Raw genomic sequence first — 20113 nt, 5'->3', positions numbered from 1 at the left:
CGTCGTCCTACCCGTCACACGTCGGAGTGCGAGAGCATGTATGAATGTGCTTGCCCACGTGTGCGCTCACACCTACGTCGTTCAGACCTGAAATACGCCGAGCGGTGACGAGCCCGCTCTCGAGTGGCGTCTGAAAGGAAGTGCTGCTGGATTAGTCACTGAAAACACCAAGGCCACCAGGAAACGTTCTTTTAAAGAACCTCGAGTTTACATCACCAACGCTCTCTAAACTGGTTTTTATTTAGGCCGAGTGCTTTTAAGAGCAAACGGTCAGGTCACAACTATACGTTTGGGGTTTCTTCTTTCTATCGCCCGTAAAAAGCAGCACGCGGTGCTTCCAGCGTCTTGAAGCCGTGCGTAGGAGAAGCGCTCGTCGATTTTTGTTCCCGCGACGCGAATCGTCCTTCAGTAACCTGGCGCTCGAAGCACGTCCGTGGAGCACACGTCGGAGACGCTTTTGTAGCAGCGACGTGCTGTACAGTGTTGGTGTGTGATGCAGAGAGGGAGAGAAAATGCCCTCTGTGCCCTTGAGCCGGGATTTTGATGGACTCTGATCTCAGACCTGGGAGAGTTATTCATATACTTTGAGCGCAGTGGTGAACCAGGCTCGCTCTCTGAATCTCAGTCGAGCTGTTCATGCAACGGATGTTTCAGGGTTCATACAAAATGATATGTGCCCAATTTTAAACACGTACACGTTGTTCCCCATTATACATGGACATAATGAGAAACAAAAGCATTACACGGGTTAAATTTTCCATTTTTATATTTTAGCCCTTGACTCGAAGCACATCAGCAGGTGCCTTCTACACGTTTCAAGTACACTGAGGGGGGGGGAAAAAAGTATTCAGACACTTTTGTTTTTGCTGTTTAATACTTCCAGTGCTTATATCCACTTCAGATTTTCACACCGAACGTTCTTTGACTTTGTATGTATAAATATACACAGTAAGTATGCATTCAGACTCATGAAGAGAGATGTGTTTACGAAACCACAGATTTCTTTTTGGACACTATATTAAGAATATATGTGAAATTTAGATCGGAATAAATCAAGATCTTGATCTAAAGGCTGCAACAACAACAAAAAAAAAAATGTCGCCCTTGAAGATTTCACACAGGAAGTAGTGAAAGGTGAACATGAAGGAGCTTCGTAAAATGAGGAGGGACAACATTATTAAACAACACTCGAACGGTGGGGAGAAACCTACAGCGCCAAAGCAGAGACCGTAAACGTCCCTGTAAGTACGACTTTTTCGATGATATTCTGGTGGAAAGTTCATGGAAGCGCAACTAATCATCCCCGGTCAGGTGCGCCACGCACAATTTCACATTCAGCTCTCAGGCTAAAGATAAGGAGAGTAAGAGAGAAACCAGCAGTCGCTCGAAAAGAGTCGCAGGACGACCTGAAAGCAGCAGGAAGAACGGTCACGGAGAGAAGAATAAGCAACGAACTGCACCACAATCATCTCCGCATCTACACCTCACACAGAAATCCTCACAGAGATGTACATCTGTTGTTTAGAATTCCCGACAGACGTCATGTCCGATCTGAGATCACTGATATCGCTGTCGTCTAGAATTCCCGACAGACGTGATGTCTGATCTGAGATCACTGATATTGCTGTCGTCTAGAATTCCCGACAGACGTCATGTCTGATCTGAGATCACTGATATTGCTGTCGTCTAGAATTCCCGACAGACGAGATATCTGATCTGAGATCACTGATATCGCTGTCGTCTAGAACTCCCGACAGACGTGATGTCTGATCTGAGATCACTGATATCGCTGTCGTCTAGAATTCCCGACAGACGTCATGTCTGATCTGAGATCACTGATATTGCTGTCGTCTAGAATTCCCGACAGACGAGATATCTGATCTGAGATCACTGATATCGCTGTCGTCTAGAACTCCCGACAGACGTGATGTCTGATCTGAGATCACTGATATCGCTGTCGTCTAGAATTCCCGACAGACATCATATCGGATCTGAGATCACTATCGCTGTCGTCTAGAACTCCCGACAGACGTGATGTCTGATCTGAGATCACTGATATCGCGGTCGTTTAGAATTCCCGACAGACATCATGTCGGATCTGAGATCACTGATATCGCTGTCATCTAGATCTCCCGACAGACGTCATGTCTGATCTGAGATCACTGATATCGCTGTCGTCTAGAAGTCCCGACAGACGAGATATCTGATCTGAGATCACTGATATCGCTGTCCTCTAGAACTCCCGACAGACGTCATGTCTGATCTGAGATCAGTGCTTGAATGATGTTCAGTATGACACCTCCTGGTGGGAGGATCTGCCCGATCTGCCCTCATTACTCCCTGCGCTCGGCTTGACCTTAATTACAGCTCTCTGTGTCCGTCAGCAGAGTTTGTCCCCCACGCACACGCGCGCACACTGTACTCATCTGAACACTTCAGCCGTAGCAGACGCCTGCTTCTCCATTCACTGCGCGTTAGGTGCGATGACATTTAGACCCAATCCTTGGCGCCATCTCTGAAAACCAAATTAGCAACCAACCAGAATCTCTCGGGAGGAACGTGACCGAGAACGGGAAGGCGTAGGAGTGATTTTTGACAAGATTATACAGCACCTTTATCGCGAGGAAAGGCGAGAGCGCCTAAAAGAGTCATTCAGTTGTTAAATCGGAGCTTTTTATAGCCGCGATTCTTTTAGAAGCGCAACACTGACTCTTCTGTTTTACTTAAAATTCACACGCACACGGAGAGGTTCACGTTCCAAAATGAGTTTCAGGCTTTACGAGCATGCTGAGCCTGCATCCTCAGAGAGCCAGAACAGGTGTATCTGTGTATACGAGTGTGTTTATGTTTAGAGGAATGGAAAAGACCAAGCACATCATGCTTTTACCAATAATGGCTGCTCTCTGACACCCAGATGAAGCCTCCTAATTGGTAGCCATGCAACAATCTTTTTCTGTGTGTGTACGTGTGCGTGTCAGGCTTCCTACGATGGTAAGCTTCACTGATAAGGTCTAAGTTGTTTTAATTGGTCCCCAGTGAGAACCATGGCTTCAGGACAAGGCCTGTATGATCCATCTGGTCTAGGTTTCCTAAACTCGCTCTTACTCGAGTCAGTCAGCAGTGACGTCTGCGTACGTTTCTCATCCGCCGTAAAGATCCGCTGCATGCAACCCGACTACCTTCATTAACTTGAACTTAATCAGGACAGACGTAAGTACAGTGTGTGTGTGTGTGGGTGTATCTTTTCAAAGTCCAGTATGCCTCGCTGATCTTACTCCATTTTTAGAATATTACAGCTGATCTTGGACAATTTTCAGCGCTCAATTAAACAGCCATTTCAAAATTGAGGTCTGAATTGCATGCAGAGATTTTTGGCACCCGACGACGAGTAACCGGATCGATCGTGAATTTCAAGTAAAAAAGGGGGGGGGGCGGCTTTAGAGGAAACACTGTCGCTAACTTCCTATAATAATAATGAGTCTTTATTGGTCACAGCACAGTGAAAGTCTTTTCTTCACATACCCCAGCATGTTAGGAGATTGGGGTCAGAGCAGAGGGTCAGCCATGATACAGCGCCCCTGGAGCAGAGAAGGTTAAGGGCCTTGCTCAGGGGCCCAACAGTGGCAGCTTGGGGCCTGAACCCCCGACCTTCTGATCAGTAACCCAGAGCCTTAACCGTTAAGCCACCACTGCCCCTAACCTCCTATACCTTAAAGGGTCCAACAGTGACTCTGTGGCTGTCCTGTAATGAACCCAAGACCTTATTGTGTATCTAATTTTATATAATTGTCACGTTAAACACCACTAGAAGCTGATCCTGCCCAGCAACAGTGATGGATTTGAGGACTTTTACGAAGATTCATAATGATCTAATATTAACAAAGGGCCTGCAAAGAGTAACTAACAAAAATACAAGCCCAGGCCTGCCAAGAAGCGGGAGAAGATAAATGACAGTGACGCAGAGCAGACGGGAGGGACTGATTTAGTGTTTTAAAAGGAGAGGCACCGACCGCTTTCCCTGTACTCTATAAATTAAGGTCTTGCTGACAGTGTGCAAAGCTTTAATGAACGGCAGCGGTTCTGGGGGAAAAAACACAGAACTAATAACTTTACAAAGGCCGGGTGGCAAACGCAGCCGGGGTGGGGGTGGGGTCACGTGGCAGTAGGACGTGGTGGACATTAAAGGCTTCAGCATCCTTTACGCAGCGACAGTGTTCTGCTGGCTTCCACGAGCAACATGATGCAATTGAGTAAACTATGGAGGCACTATGTGACCAAGCATGTGATTGCTCGTTACGGTCATCGGTTCTCAACCCTCGGTTTATTTAACGGTCTCGCATACCGCATGCATCTTCTCTCTTTTCACTCCTGGAATAAAATAAGCAGTTTTTTCCTGTATAGTATTGATCAGAACAGACGATTCGGTAGCCTCTGAATGGTTGGTACCCATACGGTTTGACGAGCATCGCTACGTCAACGGAAAGCCTACCGCGTCTCGGCGCATCGTCTTTCGCCTCGCTGCACCCTTTCAAACGATCCCGTATGCTCCGTCAGGTCAGAGCGGACCGTTTCTTCTCTGCTCAGAAGGACATTAGTGGAGCTGTGAAGTCATGTGGGAGTGTATCTGCATGCTTAGCCGCCGAGCATCAGGTTCCATTGTGTCTATGTGCATGCTCTCTTCATACCTCAAGAGCACTGGGTCAGGCTCCATCAGTTTCCAGGGAAACCGTCTGTTGCTCCTGTGCCGCCAGATGGACCTGACCGTTGGAATTCGTCCCTCACAGTACGACCACACGCACACACGCGCACACGCTCTCGTCTCATTTAACACAGCGATTAGTTTCCACTGTGCCTGACGAGGGTCATGATGTTCCAATTCCCGCCGTTCTTCACCCACAGACACGGTATGAACTCGACTCCATTTCAGCCAAGTGTTTAGATGCGAGAGACGTCTTTCTCACCCTGCTGAACTTTGTTTATTGGCTTACTTCACTCTCTGGGTCCTGCAAATTAAGCCGATGTTGATATTCCAATCAATCAAACATCGTTTTTGTTTAAACAATAATTTTGGCACCCTGCAAGTAAACCGTGTCATAAGGACAGATTTCTCCGACCTTCTCTCATGCTGTGCTTGTGTCTCGGATAGGACAAACGGTTTTTGTTGTAGCGTAGCTGTAATCTCTTGATCTCGCAAAGATGAATGTGTCTGGATGTGTATTTAATGCATTCTCATGGCTTTCCATGGTTTTCCACACACTCTGTAGCCTTCACTTGTATCTGTCTTGTATAAGAGAGAGAACGCGATTGGAGTGAAATGGCTCTCCCTGTGGGTTCTTACTGTCTTTAGCTGAGCTCACCTTGTGTTCGTCCTCTCGTGTGTGTGTGTGTGTGTGTGTGTGGGGTTGTGTTGCTGTCCATGCCGTGCAGCCCCCTCATTTGCTGTCTCCTCACACTGCACCTCTGAGCTGACGTCTGTCTGAACAAGCACCGTTCCTCTGCCATCCACCGTTCAGAGTGAAGAACAGATGAAGGGAAAAGGAAGGAAAGAGAACGAGAGAACAGAAAGAGGATCGAGTTTAAGCGTCTACTGGCATGTATCTCTGCTGGAAAAAGGAGGAGGAAGGCAGGATGCTGTTCAAGTGTGTGATTTAGTGCTTGAAAGGAAAAGAAGTTGAACTTGACCGGTGTGTCGTTGCTTACGTTTGAATCGTTTTATGTAATCTGTCATCAACGCTCTGTTTTCACTTGATGGAGTGCAGGATTTTACATTCTGGTGGTTTGATGCAGTAATTTTGTAGGACTGTGTTCAAACACAACCCCCTAAGGTTTCTGGAGCTATGTACCTGGCCCCGCCCCCTGTAAATTTCTGATACTGCCCACATTTCCTTGCTAATAGCCACCCATCTGGCCCCTCCCACCAGATTTGTAGATGCTTCGAGAAGTTTTTGCTTCCTTCTCAGCATTCTGGAGTTGTTCACCTGGACTTTTAGTTTTCTGCAGTTATGAACTTGGCCCTGTCCTTCAACTGCTTGGTGTTATCCACTTGGCCCCGCCCCTCAGCACTCTGGCATTATCAATTTGGCCCTGCCCTTCAGATTTCTGCCATTGTACAGTTGGCCGCACCCCTCAGCTTTCTGGTGTCATCCACCTGGCCCTGCCCCCTCATCAATCTGGTGTCATTCACCTGGCCCCGTCCCCTCATCAATCTGGTGTCATCCACCTGGCCCCGCCCCCTCATCAATCTGGTGTCATCCACCTGGCCCTGCCCCCTCATCAATCTGGTGTCATCCACCTGGCCCCGTCCCCTCATCAATCTGGTGTCATACACCTGGCCCCGTCCCCCCCATCAATCTGGTGTCATCCACCTGGCCCCGCCCTCTCATCAATCTGGTGTCATCCACCTGGCCCTGCCCCCTCAGCAATCTGGTGATATCCACCTGGCTCCGCCCCTTAGCATTCTGGCATTATCCAGTTGGCCCTGCTCCTCACCTTTCTGGAACTATCCACTTGGTCCCACCTCCTTAGTTATCTGGCGGTATCCAACTAGCCCTGGCCTTTCAGGCCAAACCTTTGAGTTGGTATCCTGTTCTTTAGCAGCATAACCGTTAATCGTAAATGCCGCATGAAATCCTGTAAATCGTAACGATGACACGAGTTTAAAAGCCTTGTAGCTGTAATGCGAGTGTCGCATTCGTTGTTCATACATTATGTTCAACAGCAGGACGAGCGACAGACATGATGAATGAAACCAGACCAAAGCACTTATGGAATGTGAATAAGCCTTTCAGATAATAAGATCTACCATGTGTATATGTATGTGTGTGTGTGGGTGTGTGTGTCCAGCAATGCTTTGCCCTTGGGACAGTTCACAATCAATAAGCATTTTCTTGCTATCCGGGCATAGATAGAATCAGGACACGCAAACGCACACACGCACAAGGTTAAATGTGGACCATTTCACTGCGAAAGGACTCGATTTATTTCACCAATAAGCATCTTTATGTATTAATAGTAGTTCTTGGGCACACTACAGACCCAAAACTATCACTAAACGTCATTTTTGGTTGATCAATCGCTTTAAAAAGGGGTTCTATCCTGAACCTTAAAAAAGGGGTTTGTTGTACTGCTGGTGCGTCTCACCTAGGGTCAAGTTGTGTTTGTCGGATCCGTTTCATATCCCGTTCTCTTGGTACCCTTGATCTTTAAAGCGTTTGTCTACGGGCTCGTCATTTACGCCGGACATGTCAATTCCCACCGCCAGCAGACGGAGAAAAAGAGAGCGGAATGGAGAGGAGGGGCGGGGAGACATGCATGTCCCTGTGGTACCGACAGTGAGGATGGGAGAGAAACGAGAGATATGGATGCACAGCAGGGGGAGGGCGAAAAGGCGAGCGCACGAGAGGGAGGAGAAAAGACGAGTGAAGTGGAGCCTGTAGATTCGGGAGCCTTCAGAAGAGGAGGCACGAGGAGCTGGCATGCTGGAAGATGGTCTCAGTAAGAGGAGAACTGAGCGTTGCCTATAATCTAATGTTCAGTAGCTTGGATTCCATCTCCATGGGTAATAGATTAGAACCTGTCCGGGCGTTTTTATTTTTTCCTGTCTCTCACAGCATTGAAGTAAGGGAGCGAGGGATGTTTTCAAGGCTGTCTTTTGAATTTTGCACCGGTTTGGTGGATTGTTCCTGAGTGTTGAATACTGATCGAGATTGCAGTTTTTTTTATTCATTTATTTTTCACCACGGCGAGCGAGCGAGTAAAAGTGAGAGGAGAGAGAGAGAGAGAGAGAGAGAGAGAGGAGGCTGTTGCTGCCTCTGCGCTGAGCGCTACAGTCAGATCTGTTCAGTCTGGAATTGTTGTTGCCTGTAGGGAAGGTGACATTTAAGCGTGCGATATTAATATTTCCCTCTGTTTTTTTGTTTTTTTTTGTTTTTTTAATTTTATTTTTTTAGGGGTGGCTCCTGCCAAGAAAAGCCCAAAACTGGTGAGTATTTTATTTACTAGATTTCTCAGCGTCTTTCTATTTTTCACGCTCTTTCTATTTCTGTTTCTCTGTCTCTGCTGTTTTTACCTGCTGTTGCTTAGCTCCCATCCTATTTGTGTGTTTTTCGCTCCGTGTGTGTGTGTGTGTGTGTGTGTGTGTGTGTTTGTGTGGCTGAGGTTCAATATGTGCCAGAGATAATTGGAGGGATGTTTGGATGTTGTCAGTGATCAGTGTGAGGAATCCTGGGATGCCGCGCTTTGATTCCCTTGGAGGAGGGTTTGTTTGCGTTCGTCCCAGTACCAGGTTTTGAAACGTCTCTATAGAACGAGCGGAGCTGGAAGAGCTCCAGAGCACCTCCTACAGGAGTGTGTGCTTAAAGGTAGTGGTTATGTCAGCTGTTTAAAAAACAAACAAACAAAAAAAAAAGTCTGTCTCTGACCCATATTTCTTATGTTTTAATGTGCAAGATTGAACATGTTGTAATTATAGAAATATACGTATCCATCATACTATTACTACAAATGAGTGAACTGGATACGCAACAGAGGGCACTACTGATCCACGCTGTTAGGAAAAAGAAAGGGGTGAAATGTTCGTTCTTTGATTAAAAAGTACTCAAAACTCTTTCTTAGATTAAAATCTTCAGTTGTAAGTTATTACATAGGACCATTAAAGGCTAGAGGATTACATGAAGAACCTTAAGGGTACTAGATTTAACCTCTCCACTGAAGGGGTGGGGGTGGGGGGTAAATCTATCACCCTTTGGGTTTCTTTGGTTTGGCTTTCCTATGTAGAACCCTACAACAGTGGAATGACGACCTTACAAAAGGTTTCAAGAACCTCTTTTATCCAAAGAACCGTTGATGAACCCTTTTTCTACAATCGTAAGAGGGGGGGAAAAAGTGATATCTAGCACCCTAAAGAGTTCCTCAGCTTGTCCTTTTGGGAGAACGCTTAATCCTGACAGAGGGTATACATTTTACTATATAGGTTGAAAATAGTACTTGGTTAAGAAGATAGAACTAGAAAATAAAATAAAATAAACCTAGCTAGCTTATGTAATGGTAGATGCACAAACTACCGTCAGCGATGTCATTTTAACGATCAAGTATTAAATGGTTAAATTGATTAAGTCTAAGATTCATTCAGAACACTTAAATTAGGTGTTGCAGCAAGACAGTAGGTGCATCCCAAATCACACACTTCTACCAAATGCACTATTCTACGCCGTTTTGTAATATAAATAATGTGATAATATAGTATAAATAGTGTGATTAGTGTGTTCACACTGAAAAACCCCAATAAACAAAGTGCGCTTTAAGTGTGGAATGATGCACTCGCAGCTTTTCTTGCATAGCGGATGGGGAGAGGCTATATCAGGCTCAGTTGCTGAACGAAAAAAAAAAGATGTTTACATTGCCCACAGCCATAGCCACAACTACAGCTTACCAAGCAAAATTCGCCTGCGGAGACGATCACGCCTCCGTCTGACTGTGACCGAGGTCTTATCGGGGATAAAAGGAAACAGTAACATAAACAGTCAAATGTCCCAATTCGTTTTTGTTAACTGTTTGGCTAACTCGCTAATGCTAGCGTCAACGCATTACGAGCGTTTGACGTGATTTGCCCTCAACCTGGAAACATACACTTCCGGAAAATGTTCCATTGGAGACCATCCAACCCTTCTAAAATTCATACGCTAGACGGCAGAGTGTATAGTGCATAGTGTAAGTGTCTAGCGTGTCGTTTGGGACACGACTACCATGTTCCACCTGCGCGTTTCAATGTCCGGTATTCATTTCTTGGGAATGTGTTTACGCTGCACTCCATAGACAATGATGTATTTTACAATGGAATAGGAGTATAGGGGCCAAGAACGTCATTGTTGGTTATCTAGTGCTTTAATATGCACATCTGTAGTTAATAATGTAAATATGGAAGTAAAAAAAAATTCGGTTTCACTCACGTTCTTGCTTTATGATCATCTTAGACCTCAATTGGCACATTGCTGCATGCAGAGATGTCTCTTTAATTTACTTCAGCTGCGTCCAGCAATCTGTTGTTTTCTCATCCGGGATTTCCTCTACAGATACGAGATAATTGTTTCAGCCTGCATGGATTCAAGTAGGTGTGTGTGTGTGTGTGTGTAAGTGTGTGTGTACAGTCAGTGACAACTAGAACTCTGATAGTGATACTGTGTATGTGGGGTTTTTTTCCCCCATCTTCTCATTCCACCTGTAAACCAGTGTGAATGCTTTATCCATCCCAATCAGGCCTGAAAAGGATTGAAAGAAAATGCCTACGTAGCAGAAAAACGTAAACGTATGACAAAATATAGGAAAAAGCAACGTAAAATGCGTTTGAAAGGTGCTGGGCCGCCATGAGCTACCAGCAGAATGTCGCCGCGCTTTGGTATCGGTCCTCCACGTCTCTAGAACTGTACAGGAGCAACGAGCGATGTTGTTCTAAAAGATAATCCCCTCAGCTGTTGTGTCGAACACGTCCCTTCAAAATCACGTCCAGGTGGTCAGTCGGGTTGAGGTCTGATTTGACGGCCATAGCGTATGATTTGGCATAATTCTCATGCCAGTGTTTGTTTATTGGATAAAGGTGATCAGTCAGAAGAACTTAATATTGATTTGCAGTGATGATTCTCTCTAAGGGGAAAAGTGGAGCATAACAGAGCCACTGTTTTTCCCCTTTAATCCATTACCTATAGCTGTAGCTCTGGACGTACATGAAATATATATGAGAACGGATAAGTAGAAAGAGATGGGGAGGGGGGGGGGTGTCGAGTGGATCTGTTTGAGTGTACTTCAATCCAAATTGAGCTATAATAACGACGTGTACTTGTGTACCTGATCTTTTCAGCTTGTGTAGTAGATTGCTCTTTGAACTGTTTTTTTTTTTTTTTTTTACTTTATTTATTTATTTATTTATTTATTTATTCATCTTTCTCTGTTTTCTAATTCTCACCCAAGTCATACGCACTTAATCTCCACACGCATACTCTCATCTGAATGCCCACAGCAGCCGCTGGAGAGAAAAGACAGCCAGGGTAGCCACCGCAGTTTTCCCTCAGACTCGCCTCTCCACTCCTCACAGGCTCCATCCACAGAGACGGCGCCTCCGCCTCCCCCCGTCCAGCCGCTGCCCGGCCTGCCCCCTCAGGAACCGGCAACAGACGGCACGCTCGCCAAGAAACCGGACCCGTTCAAAATTTGGGCCCAGTCCAGGAGCATGTATGAAAGTAGGCGTAAGTAATATGGGATTTTGGTGGTGGGTGCTTGGGGAGCTGGAGCTTTGGTGGAAAAATGGGAATAAAGTAGAAGAGGGAGAATTAATGGTGTTCACGAGGACTCTATGCTTTGCGTTGTGCATTTTTCTGATCATTTCTGGATTTTGTGTACCTTCCTTCTTATTCTCATCGACCTCACACAGGGTTGTGACCCTTTTCTTTCTATCAATCAGAGTGTTTTTTCATTTTAACCGTTGGCAATAGAAAAATAAAAACCCCACTCCCTGTCGAAAAATACAATCCGTATCCAATTGCAGGTTAAAACCTCTGTTAATCCATGTTGGCCAGCTTGCTAACCTCTTACTTCCATTCCGCTTACTCCGTCAAATACCATGCCATCCATCTAAAACTCTCTCCAAAGCCTGTTATACAGTCACAGTGCAAGTGTATCATGATGTAGCATCGCCATCCTGAAAGCGACAGCGTGGGCGGTAACTGAATCAAAGTCTGCACATCAAAGCGGACGGCTAAACACCAGTGGACACCCGAGTGTGGTTCCTTTTTGGCTAACGATGCAGCGTATGTTATAGCGTTTCAGTTTCAGAGGGGGGGAAAAAAAAACGACATCAAAACCCACAGAGCAAAATAATGACCTCCACAAACTGAAACGCGAGCCCGGCGTTAGCTTTCACGGCTTTCGAATCTCCTCTATACTGAAAAGCCACACCTACGATCAATTTTTCTCCCCCTGTTGGGCGGTTCCATGCTTTTCAGGATGCTTTTCCGGCACACTCTTCTTCATAGCGTAAGCTACCGTCAGCGAAGTCGGAGCCGGAACAACAGATTTCTCTGCTAATGCTTCCATTAGATCCATCAATAACACTGCCATCTCACTAGGTGGATCTCCGTCTGCATCTGACGAGTGCCTCATTTCCTGTTTGCTGACGGTCTAAACTCCTCTGGGTTTCCAGTGTACAAAACAGGCATGGAGGACGTGTCCTGATCGTTTAACCGAAGAGCATTGCTATGGTTCCTTAGATTTTTAATATTGTAAAATCTTGATTTATAGTAAGCGTCAATCGTCACAACTCCCCGTTAGAACTCTTATCCTAACTCCAGCACAGTGAGATATCGTTAAAAATATGGCCCTACAAACCATTATCTCCTCTCTGTGCGATTCTGCTGTCAGGGACCATTATATTGCAATGCTCTGCTGTCCACACGTAGTGTAGTTATAATTAGCCTTCCCTATGATCTGACCCTTTAGAACAAAGGTGCCAAAAATCGACCAATACTACACTGACTCTCTGGGCCAATTATATCTCATCCCTCTATCAGTGTTCTTTTACGCATTAGTGCCCCTTAAAAACCACGGTCCTCTGACAAACGTGTAAATAACTGATGGATATTGAAGATGGCGAAGTCTTCCGTTTCTCTCATGCCTGCATGCTGGAAAGACGAGTCGGCTAATTAGCCAGAATTCCCCTTCACCCATCGGCAAGAAGCTGCAGGAGAGGACGCATGGTTCTCGGCTGTGGAGATTTCAGCGGTTAATCATTCCTCCAGTGACCCCTGCTTTTATGCAACTCTTTCATTATTGAACACTTTAAAGCAAAGCGGAGCTGTGACCAGCCGTGCTGCCCACGGATCTGAGCAGGGGTGGTGAATCAAAGACGACCTGGCAGATGAAATAAAGAAAGTGGAAGATGGAAAGATGCTTCTGAGACAGCTTCTGTTAACTTTGTCTGTTTGGGGTTTTTTTTTTTTTTTTTTATTGCTCGGGTACGATATGATTTTGGAGACGCGGACCCGGTGAAACACGAGGTCTCCCTCAACGAACAGCCGATCTCTGTGCGCTAAGATGCAATTAGAAGCAGATCAATGGGATTCTGGTCGATCACCAGCTTTTGAAGCCAGCCAGAAGTCTGTAAGCTGTGCCTGAGCAGCCCTGAGAAGGAGTTCAGCTTAAACACACAAAAGTATCATTAAGTGAATAAAAACTGAAAGCTGAGGCGCACCATAATGGACAATTTGGAGACTCGTTTCTGCAGCATAATGGAAATTAAATGATTTGGGGGAAACTGACCACTCCCGATGGCAGCCATTTTGTATGGCGAGGGAGTCTCTCAAGTCACTGCCTCTTATTGCCTGGGTAATGGACATTTTTGAGCTCTATCCTAGCCTCGATTTCCAGACTACTGGAATCAGCAATCACCTGCACTGGGAGCAATACTGCAAAGGATGTGGGCAAAGGGAAAGCCCTCTTCAATTTCAAGTCTCCATTTCCTTCCAGTGATTCAAAGTCATAGCAAGGATGAATGTACTTCTTATTTCATTGCATGTGGTCGCTTCAAACAATCCAGCACACTGCAGATTTCAGATGTTCCTGCTAAAATGCCTGGACAAAACGGTTAAAGTATACCACTTTTTGCTCTCTTTATCTTCTCCACTGCGGGGCTGAATGGCCGTGAACACACATAGTAAGTAGTAGTTCCAGCGGTGCGTCCATTTTGACTCCGTTTGGCACGGGATGATTACAAACCATACCCCGTGTCTCCCCAAACGTTACTTCCCCCGACCCGTACAGTTCGATAACCATCCTCACCACACCCGGACCTTTTCCGACGTAGGGGCACGTTGATTGGTGTTACACTTCTGGAACTTCGTTTGGAGTCCTCTACATTTTCCGTCATCGCACGATGCCGGTTCAGTGCAGAGAAACGCCAGAGTTGCTCAGTGCCGTGGTCAGTGGAGAAAACACTTGTGCTCATTGGCATTGGGACCAACAATAACACCCTCAACAGAATAAGTGGGAAAAGAGGCTACTGATGATTCAGTGGACAGATTGCAGCCCAATCTGCTCTTGTTCCTCGTGCTCCCATATTGCTTCCTGCTGCATCCACTCGAGTGTGCAGAATAGACCCAAATCCCATTATCCAATCCCTTGACTCTGTCAAACAGTTGTCACTATTCCAACGAGTAGGTTTGGGAACTGTTTGGACTCTGTCTATGGTGTTGCTCTATACCGTCACATGATCGCTGGACATTTCTGACCACACATCAAGCAAACCCCTAATGTCAGTAGTCAACATTTTTTTTTTTTTTTTTTTTTGCCTTAACTACATTCCTTGACACGAGCATCTCTTGGCTCTCACTCGAATATTAAATCGCAAGGCGCAACCCCTGGCACTTTGTCAGTTTGCTGACACCACACAAGTAACCATGTTGGAAGACATTGTGAAATTTCACATATAGCAGTAACATCATGTAGGAACCATATGGTGAAGAATCATTTCAGCACCCTGACAGTTTGACATCCCGCTGCTGTATGCTGATACACAGGGAGGAAGGTTCCGGAAGTCATCTAGGCTGATATGACAAGGAATGATGGTAGATAATGGGTATTTCTCAAGTTTGAACCTCAAGACCAATAGACAAAATGGGGAAGGGCGTAGAAGTCATAAAAAAATCACCCAAGCCTGGAGAACATGCAGTCAATAAATGATTAGAAAAAGTATAGCTTATTAAATGAGTAAAGTATAGCTTTAAATCTTTTTTTTTTTTTCTGTATCGCATCCCGAACTTATTTTTTTTTTCTTTTTCTTCACCGGTCTAAATCTCCAGAATGCACCGGGGTTCGGTTCAAACAGACTAAACTCTTCATATGTGGAAAGTAGCCTAAAATACGTCTTCAGTCCAAAATGACACTCGTATTTAGAGCAAGACTGGGTGTTATCCCACGGACTGGGCGCCAAACGCTAACGCGAATTAATTACTATTCCCGTCACTGTACGAGAAGCCTGAATAAATAAGATATATGTTGCTTTAGACTCTTTGTTCGTTTCTGCTAGTCCATTATTACTTCATTCAGGCTGCAATGATTTACAGGATCATTTTCACAGGGTAATAGCTGCCACTGCAGGCCTGGCTGTCGATTGTAAGGCCTTATGAAAAATTGAACCTGACCGTAATTCTGATTGGGTCCGACCCCAGGTGCAACTGTTAAAATGATGACATTATTAGCGCTACTGCCGCTTTTTTACTGGCGTTCCCTGGCTGCTGCTGAACTCGAGCGCACAGAACAGTGGGAATGATTAAGACCATTTGCGTCATGCTGCAGGTGAATTGACCGTGGCCTTGGGTTATTTGTTCCTTTTCAGTGCCAGATTACCAGGAGCAGGATATCTTTCTGTGGAGGAAGGATACAGGCTTCGGTTTCCGGATCCTCGGAGGGAATGAACCCGGAGAGCCAGTGAGTGTATTTAATATGCCAAATTAGTATAAAATAACACTCCGTCTCACTGCTGTAGTAAATCAGGGACACTTCATCTTGGAGAAATGATAAACATATCAGAATCATTTCCTATATTTGGCATTCTGGCTTTTTCCACTATAATTATCTGGATTCATTTGGTTGAGTCTTTTAGTATCTATTAAGAGGGTTTGTTTGATTGTTTGATTGACACCGTATGCTTCCCTGTATTGTCTGATTGTGGATTCAGCTGCTGTCTCTCAAGCGAAGAATAAATACTTGCGATTCTGAATAACAAATCAATTTCACAAAGTTTTCACTGGGAGGGGAAAAAAAAAACCAGTAATGAGTTTTAGCTTTGATGGCGTTTGAAGAACTTAGACCAACGGCGTGAACCCGAGGACAGAGAAAAATCGCTGAAACACTGTAATGCAGGATTCTTCTACACAATGCTGCAGTGACCGAGCGCGCGCGCACACACACAGACACACACACCAGAATTTGAACTGATTTCTTTCTTGCAATGAAACTCCAAGATATTTTCATTATAAAAATCACAGAATCTTAGTTTTTTTAATGGTTTGCTAAACTGAAATGCTACATGAGGAAACCAGTTTTTTTAAAAAAATCCTTAAATATTTCAATTTCACGTCTAGAAAATAGTCAATTAGAGAAGTGATGCAATTGTTACCTTAAAAAAAAAAAAAAAAAAAGATATTAACAATGAGTCGCTTAGTGCTGGAAAATTACTAATAATCTTGACTTGGGGAAGAAAAAAAAAGGCTTCTGGTAGAACTGATTGCAAGATCATTATTGTTTTTGCTCAGACCTACTGAAATCTTTTGGATTTTGAGGACTGCTTCTTTTACTAATACGGTTAAAAGCCTACTATTAATCAAACTGAGAAACGCTCAAAAGTAGACTAAGGTTCTTTGAAGACTCGAGCATACTTCTGTGAACCCCTCAGTAACCCCAATCACAGACTCTGGTATCAACCTTTTCATTTGATATGCGGCAATAAATATGAAGCTTGCCGTACAGTCTTTCAGCCTGCTAGCCGTGCATCATTACGAAGCACTTTATCACTCCGGCAGTCAGTAATACAAATTAGCTGCTGCTTTGCTTTGTAATGAAAACATGAGTAATGTCCTTCTCGACGGCCCCGAGTATTCCCAGAACAACGGCGACTGTACAACGACGAAAAAATTTCCACTTGAATCTCCGCATTTGGCCCGTGTGCTTCGACAGATTTGTTTGTCAAGGCCGTGCCAGGCACATTCATATGACGAAACCCACAGTGTGTATGTGGAGTTTTTTTTTTTTGGACAGGCTATTCGAAGACTAAAACCCACCAGACACCGTTGTATTCATTGTGGTAGTCCGTTTTTCAGTGTTTAATTAGTTTCTTTCAGCATTTTGTTTGCCTGAAATAAGGATGTGTTCGGAACTTCAGTCAGTTCGGACCTATTTGAGGATTAAAATGAACGCAAGCCTAGCTATGAATAGCGTTTATATAACCACAGGTGAAGGGAAAGGGTCCAGTTTTCTACCTGATTGTCACCTTAAATGGCGTTTATAAAGAAAGAAACCGAGCACCTTTTCCATCGCCTTTTGTTTATTTGCAGCAACATCAAACAAAAGCACTTCGCTTCGATTAAATGTTGTTGTTTTGTTTTTGTTTTCTTTTATTAATTTCCTCAGACCTCAGGATAGCCTGCTGAACGATTTCTTTCGATCAGCCAACTTTTGTTACGCCGGCATAAACCGGGGGCATTTTTATGTTAACAGCTGCCGCGTCTCGATTCGCCCGCTACCCGTCCTAAATAGCATCTGAGATTAGAATTAGTGTGTCCCGAATTGTAGTATATATTGAAATGAGTATTCCAAAGGTACCCGGATGGCTTGCTGTCGCCCCACGACTACTCGCACGAAGGAGGAGGAGTTTGCTTCACAAAAAGAACACGTACGTTTCGTGCATGATATACGTAGGCGAGATTGAGACGTAGCAAGTATGTATATGTAGGTACGTTGGGCAGGAGTACATCGGCATTGCACTCGTTTCACGAATCAGACACGGATGTGTTCACGCATCAGTCCGTGAGCTCAAAGGTCTGATGAATAAGAGCCACCGTATCCATTGTGTCGTCCGTTAAATATTATAATTAGCGTCGTCGGAGGCTTTTGGTCTTTTGAAGCCTGTGCCTTTTCTCTCGCACGGTTACGAAGATAAATCCAGAGCCTTTTGAAGATGGTCCAAATGTAACTTGGCAGGTCTCACCGTCAGCCTTTGTGGTTTGCGCATGACAACCGTTTCCATGTACAGTGTGCCACATTACAAAAGCCTCAATCTATGGCAGGACTTGTGGCGTGTGCGTGTGTGTGCGTGTGTGTGTGTGTGTGTGTATCATCCTAGAAACGCAGCACCTGCTTTCATCTTGGCTTCACTGTTTTAGAAAAATATCTCCCAGGCCACCCATGTTCTCCGTTCAGGATTCCAAATTATTTTGAATCTTATTCAGATGGACATGCCGGTTCCTCGGCCTCGGTTTTTCCACGGGGATTTGGTCCATGAGGGGTGTACCGGTGTGGTGTGACGCGCACCCGTCATCAATTTAATCACTATTAAGGCAAAATTTGAACACAGAAATGCAGCCAACCTACAGACATATAGATATCCAATGCCTGGAAATGGGTTTTAAGGGGACTCCAAAGTGAGAAAAGTTGATTCTAATGGTATTTAAAAAACGAGTTTAAGGGGAAATCAAAAAAAGACGATCATGGAGCATATTGGGATTTCAAAAGAATGAGAGAACTGGGCGTAACCTAAAGATACGACTGTATAAATAGGGCATCGAGTCTGTGCATAGATTCACTGAGTGGATCTCGTGTTGTTTCATGTACAATAAACTAGATTTTTGCTTCTCTCATCCGACATGTTCTAGATTTTTACTTTCAATTTGCGTTTGAATATGGAAGAGGGTAATTAGCACCGCTAGTCGTTGGGTTTTTTTTTTTGACGACACAACAGACTCCTTGCTAGAACAGCTTTTCTAAAAGAGGGTTTCTAGAACTCACCTTCCTCCTCCTTTCCAGATTTACATCGGCCACATTGTGAAGTACGGCGCCGCAGACGAAGACGGCCGCCTGCGCTCCGGGGACGAGCTGATCTGTGTGGACGGGACGGCCGTGGTGGGCAAATCCCATCAGCTTGTGGTACAGCTCATGCAGCAGGCAGCCAAGCAGGGCCACGTCAACCTGACTGTCAGACGCAAGACAGGATATGGAGGTGAAAAATAACCCAGATCCATAATGTTACGGCTACCTCAGGGTACCACATTTCCCTACTGTCCATCAAGACGCTTTCTTTTTTCTGAGCTCTCCGTGGTACTTTGTCCCAACTTATCGTGTTTAAAATGTGTTCGTTTCAGTAGTATGTCTGTCAAATGTACCAACCGCCAAGCTAGGAACCTCAAGCAGGTCAGAGAGCGTTTCCCATCAGATCCACGTTCCAAGTAGAACCTACGTGTTTTGTTCAGGAACGTTTCCTTCCAAGACCGTTGGAATTTAGTAGATCCAATCATTTGGATCGGTCGCGTCAGGTTACAGTGAGTTTCCCCAGACCGAACGTTTGGATCCGTTTGACCGAAAAGGTCCTTCACAAAGCGAAGAATCCTCAACTATGCAGAGAACCGTTAAGGAAGACTTCTTTCTGAAAGCGTTCGTTTGATCCGATCATTTGGTCTACAGAAAGTAGAACCACTTTAGAACGTGACCGACCCTTATCTCTATGAAGAACCGTCGAGGAACTCTTCTCTCTAGGAATTGATCAGAGCCAGTCATTTGGATTCGCTCTAGCGACGCTACAGCAATGTGATCAGCTTGCGTAATACGGACGATATGAATGAACCGGTTAATTCGGTTGTCGCTTTCACCACCGTTTCGTCACCTCGCGTAGGAAAAGAATGTCTTCTTTCACCTAGCGAACGCAGGGGTTTACAGCAAAGTTGTTCATGATAGCGATAGCACTTACATGAAGTAATAGTCATTTTTATATGCTTTTATGTAGTAAATATATATATATATTTTTTGAGTTTGTTATATGTGATGCATATCTACGTCTGTGTATATTGATATTATAGCCTTGACCTGCCTTCCTAATGCGATACCCTGTGACTGCGCCCTTTTAATGGGATTATGAATAATTCAAAATACGCTCTAATTATTCATCTGTACAGGACAGATTTGATTTAAATGAGAGTTCACACTACATGTTAATGAAGTAGCCATGGCTGATCCAGCTCCCGACTCTTTAACAAAGCCTGCAGCCTGACCCGTGGGTTTTCAGACCCGACACTGTGGAATCGCTCTACCCGCTCGCTTTCATGCTATCCCTGCTCTAAAACATGTACCTGACTCACCAACCTGGCTTCATTACCAAGTGCTTAAGCAATCTCATGTGCTGGATCCCCAAGCAAGCATGAAACTGCAAGCCAATGAATGTCGTCCACGAATTACCCCCGTCCGGCATCGTCCGAGATGCTTCTTAAACGTCCGACATCATCCACACCTCATTGAAGCAGTCGAGAAAAGTGTTCGGAGCATTTGTCGTGGGCGTGAAACGTCTCTGTGGCCTTGACGGGAA

The 20113-nt window shown here is 44.9% G+C and overlaps 1 protein-coding gene across 6 annotated transcripts in view; it reads left to right on the top strand.

Moving 5' to 3' along the window:
* Positions 1 to 20113, top strand: part of magi1b (membrane associated guanylate kinase, WW and PDZ domain containing 1b) — a 153228-nt gene that overhangs the window by 116538 nt on the left and 16577 nt on the right. For 4 of the 6 annotated variants that reach the window (XM_053653112.1, XM_053653114.1, XM_053653108.1 and 1 more), the window contains 4 exons: positions 7950 to 7981; positions 11012 to 11237; positions 15380 to 15471; positions 18565 to 18757. In XM_053653112.1, coding sequence (XP_053509087.1) covers positions 7950 to 7981; positions 11012 to 11237; positions 15380 to 15471; positions 18565 to 18757 — 543 coding nt within the window. The remainder of the gene's footprint in view (positions 1 to 7949; positions 7982 to 11011; positions 11238 to 15379; positions 15472 to 18564; positions 18758 to 20113) is intronic. The other 2 variants (XM_053653109.1, XM_053653111.1) reach the window with 2 other exon arrangements.

This window comes from Ictalurus furcatus, chromosome 21 (assembly GCF_023375685.1).
Source record: "Ictalurus furcatus strain D&B chromosome 21, Billie_1.0, whole genome shotgun sequence".
Classification (NCBI taxonomy): domain Eukaryota; kingdom Metazoa; phylum Chordata; class Actinopteri; order Siluriformes; family Ictaluridae; genus Ictalurus; species Ictalurus furcatus.
The sequence above is the reverse complement of the archived record's forward strand: the minus strand, read 5'-3'. Positions and strand labels throughout refer to the sequence as shown.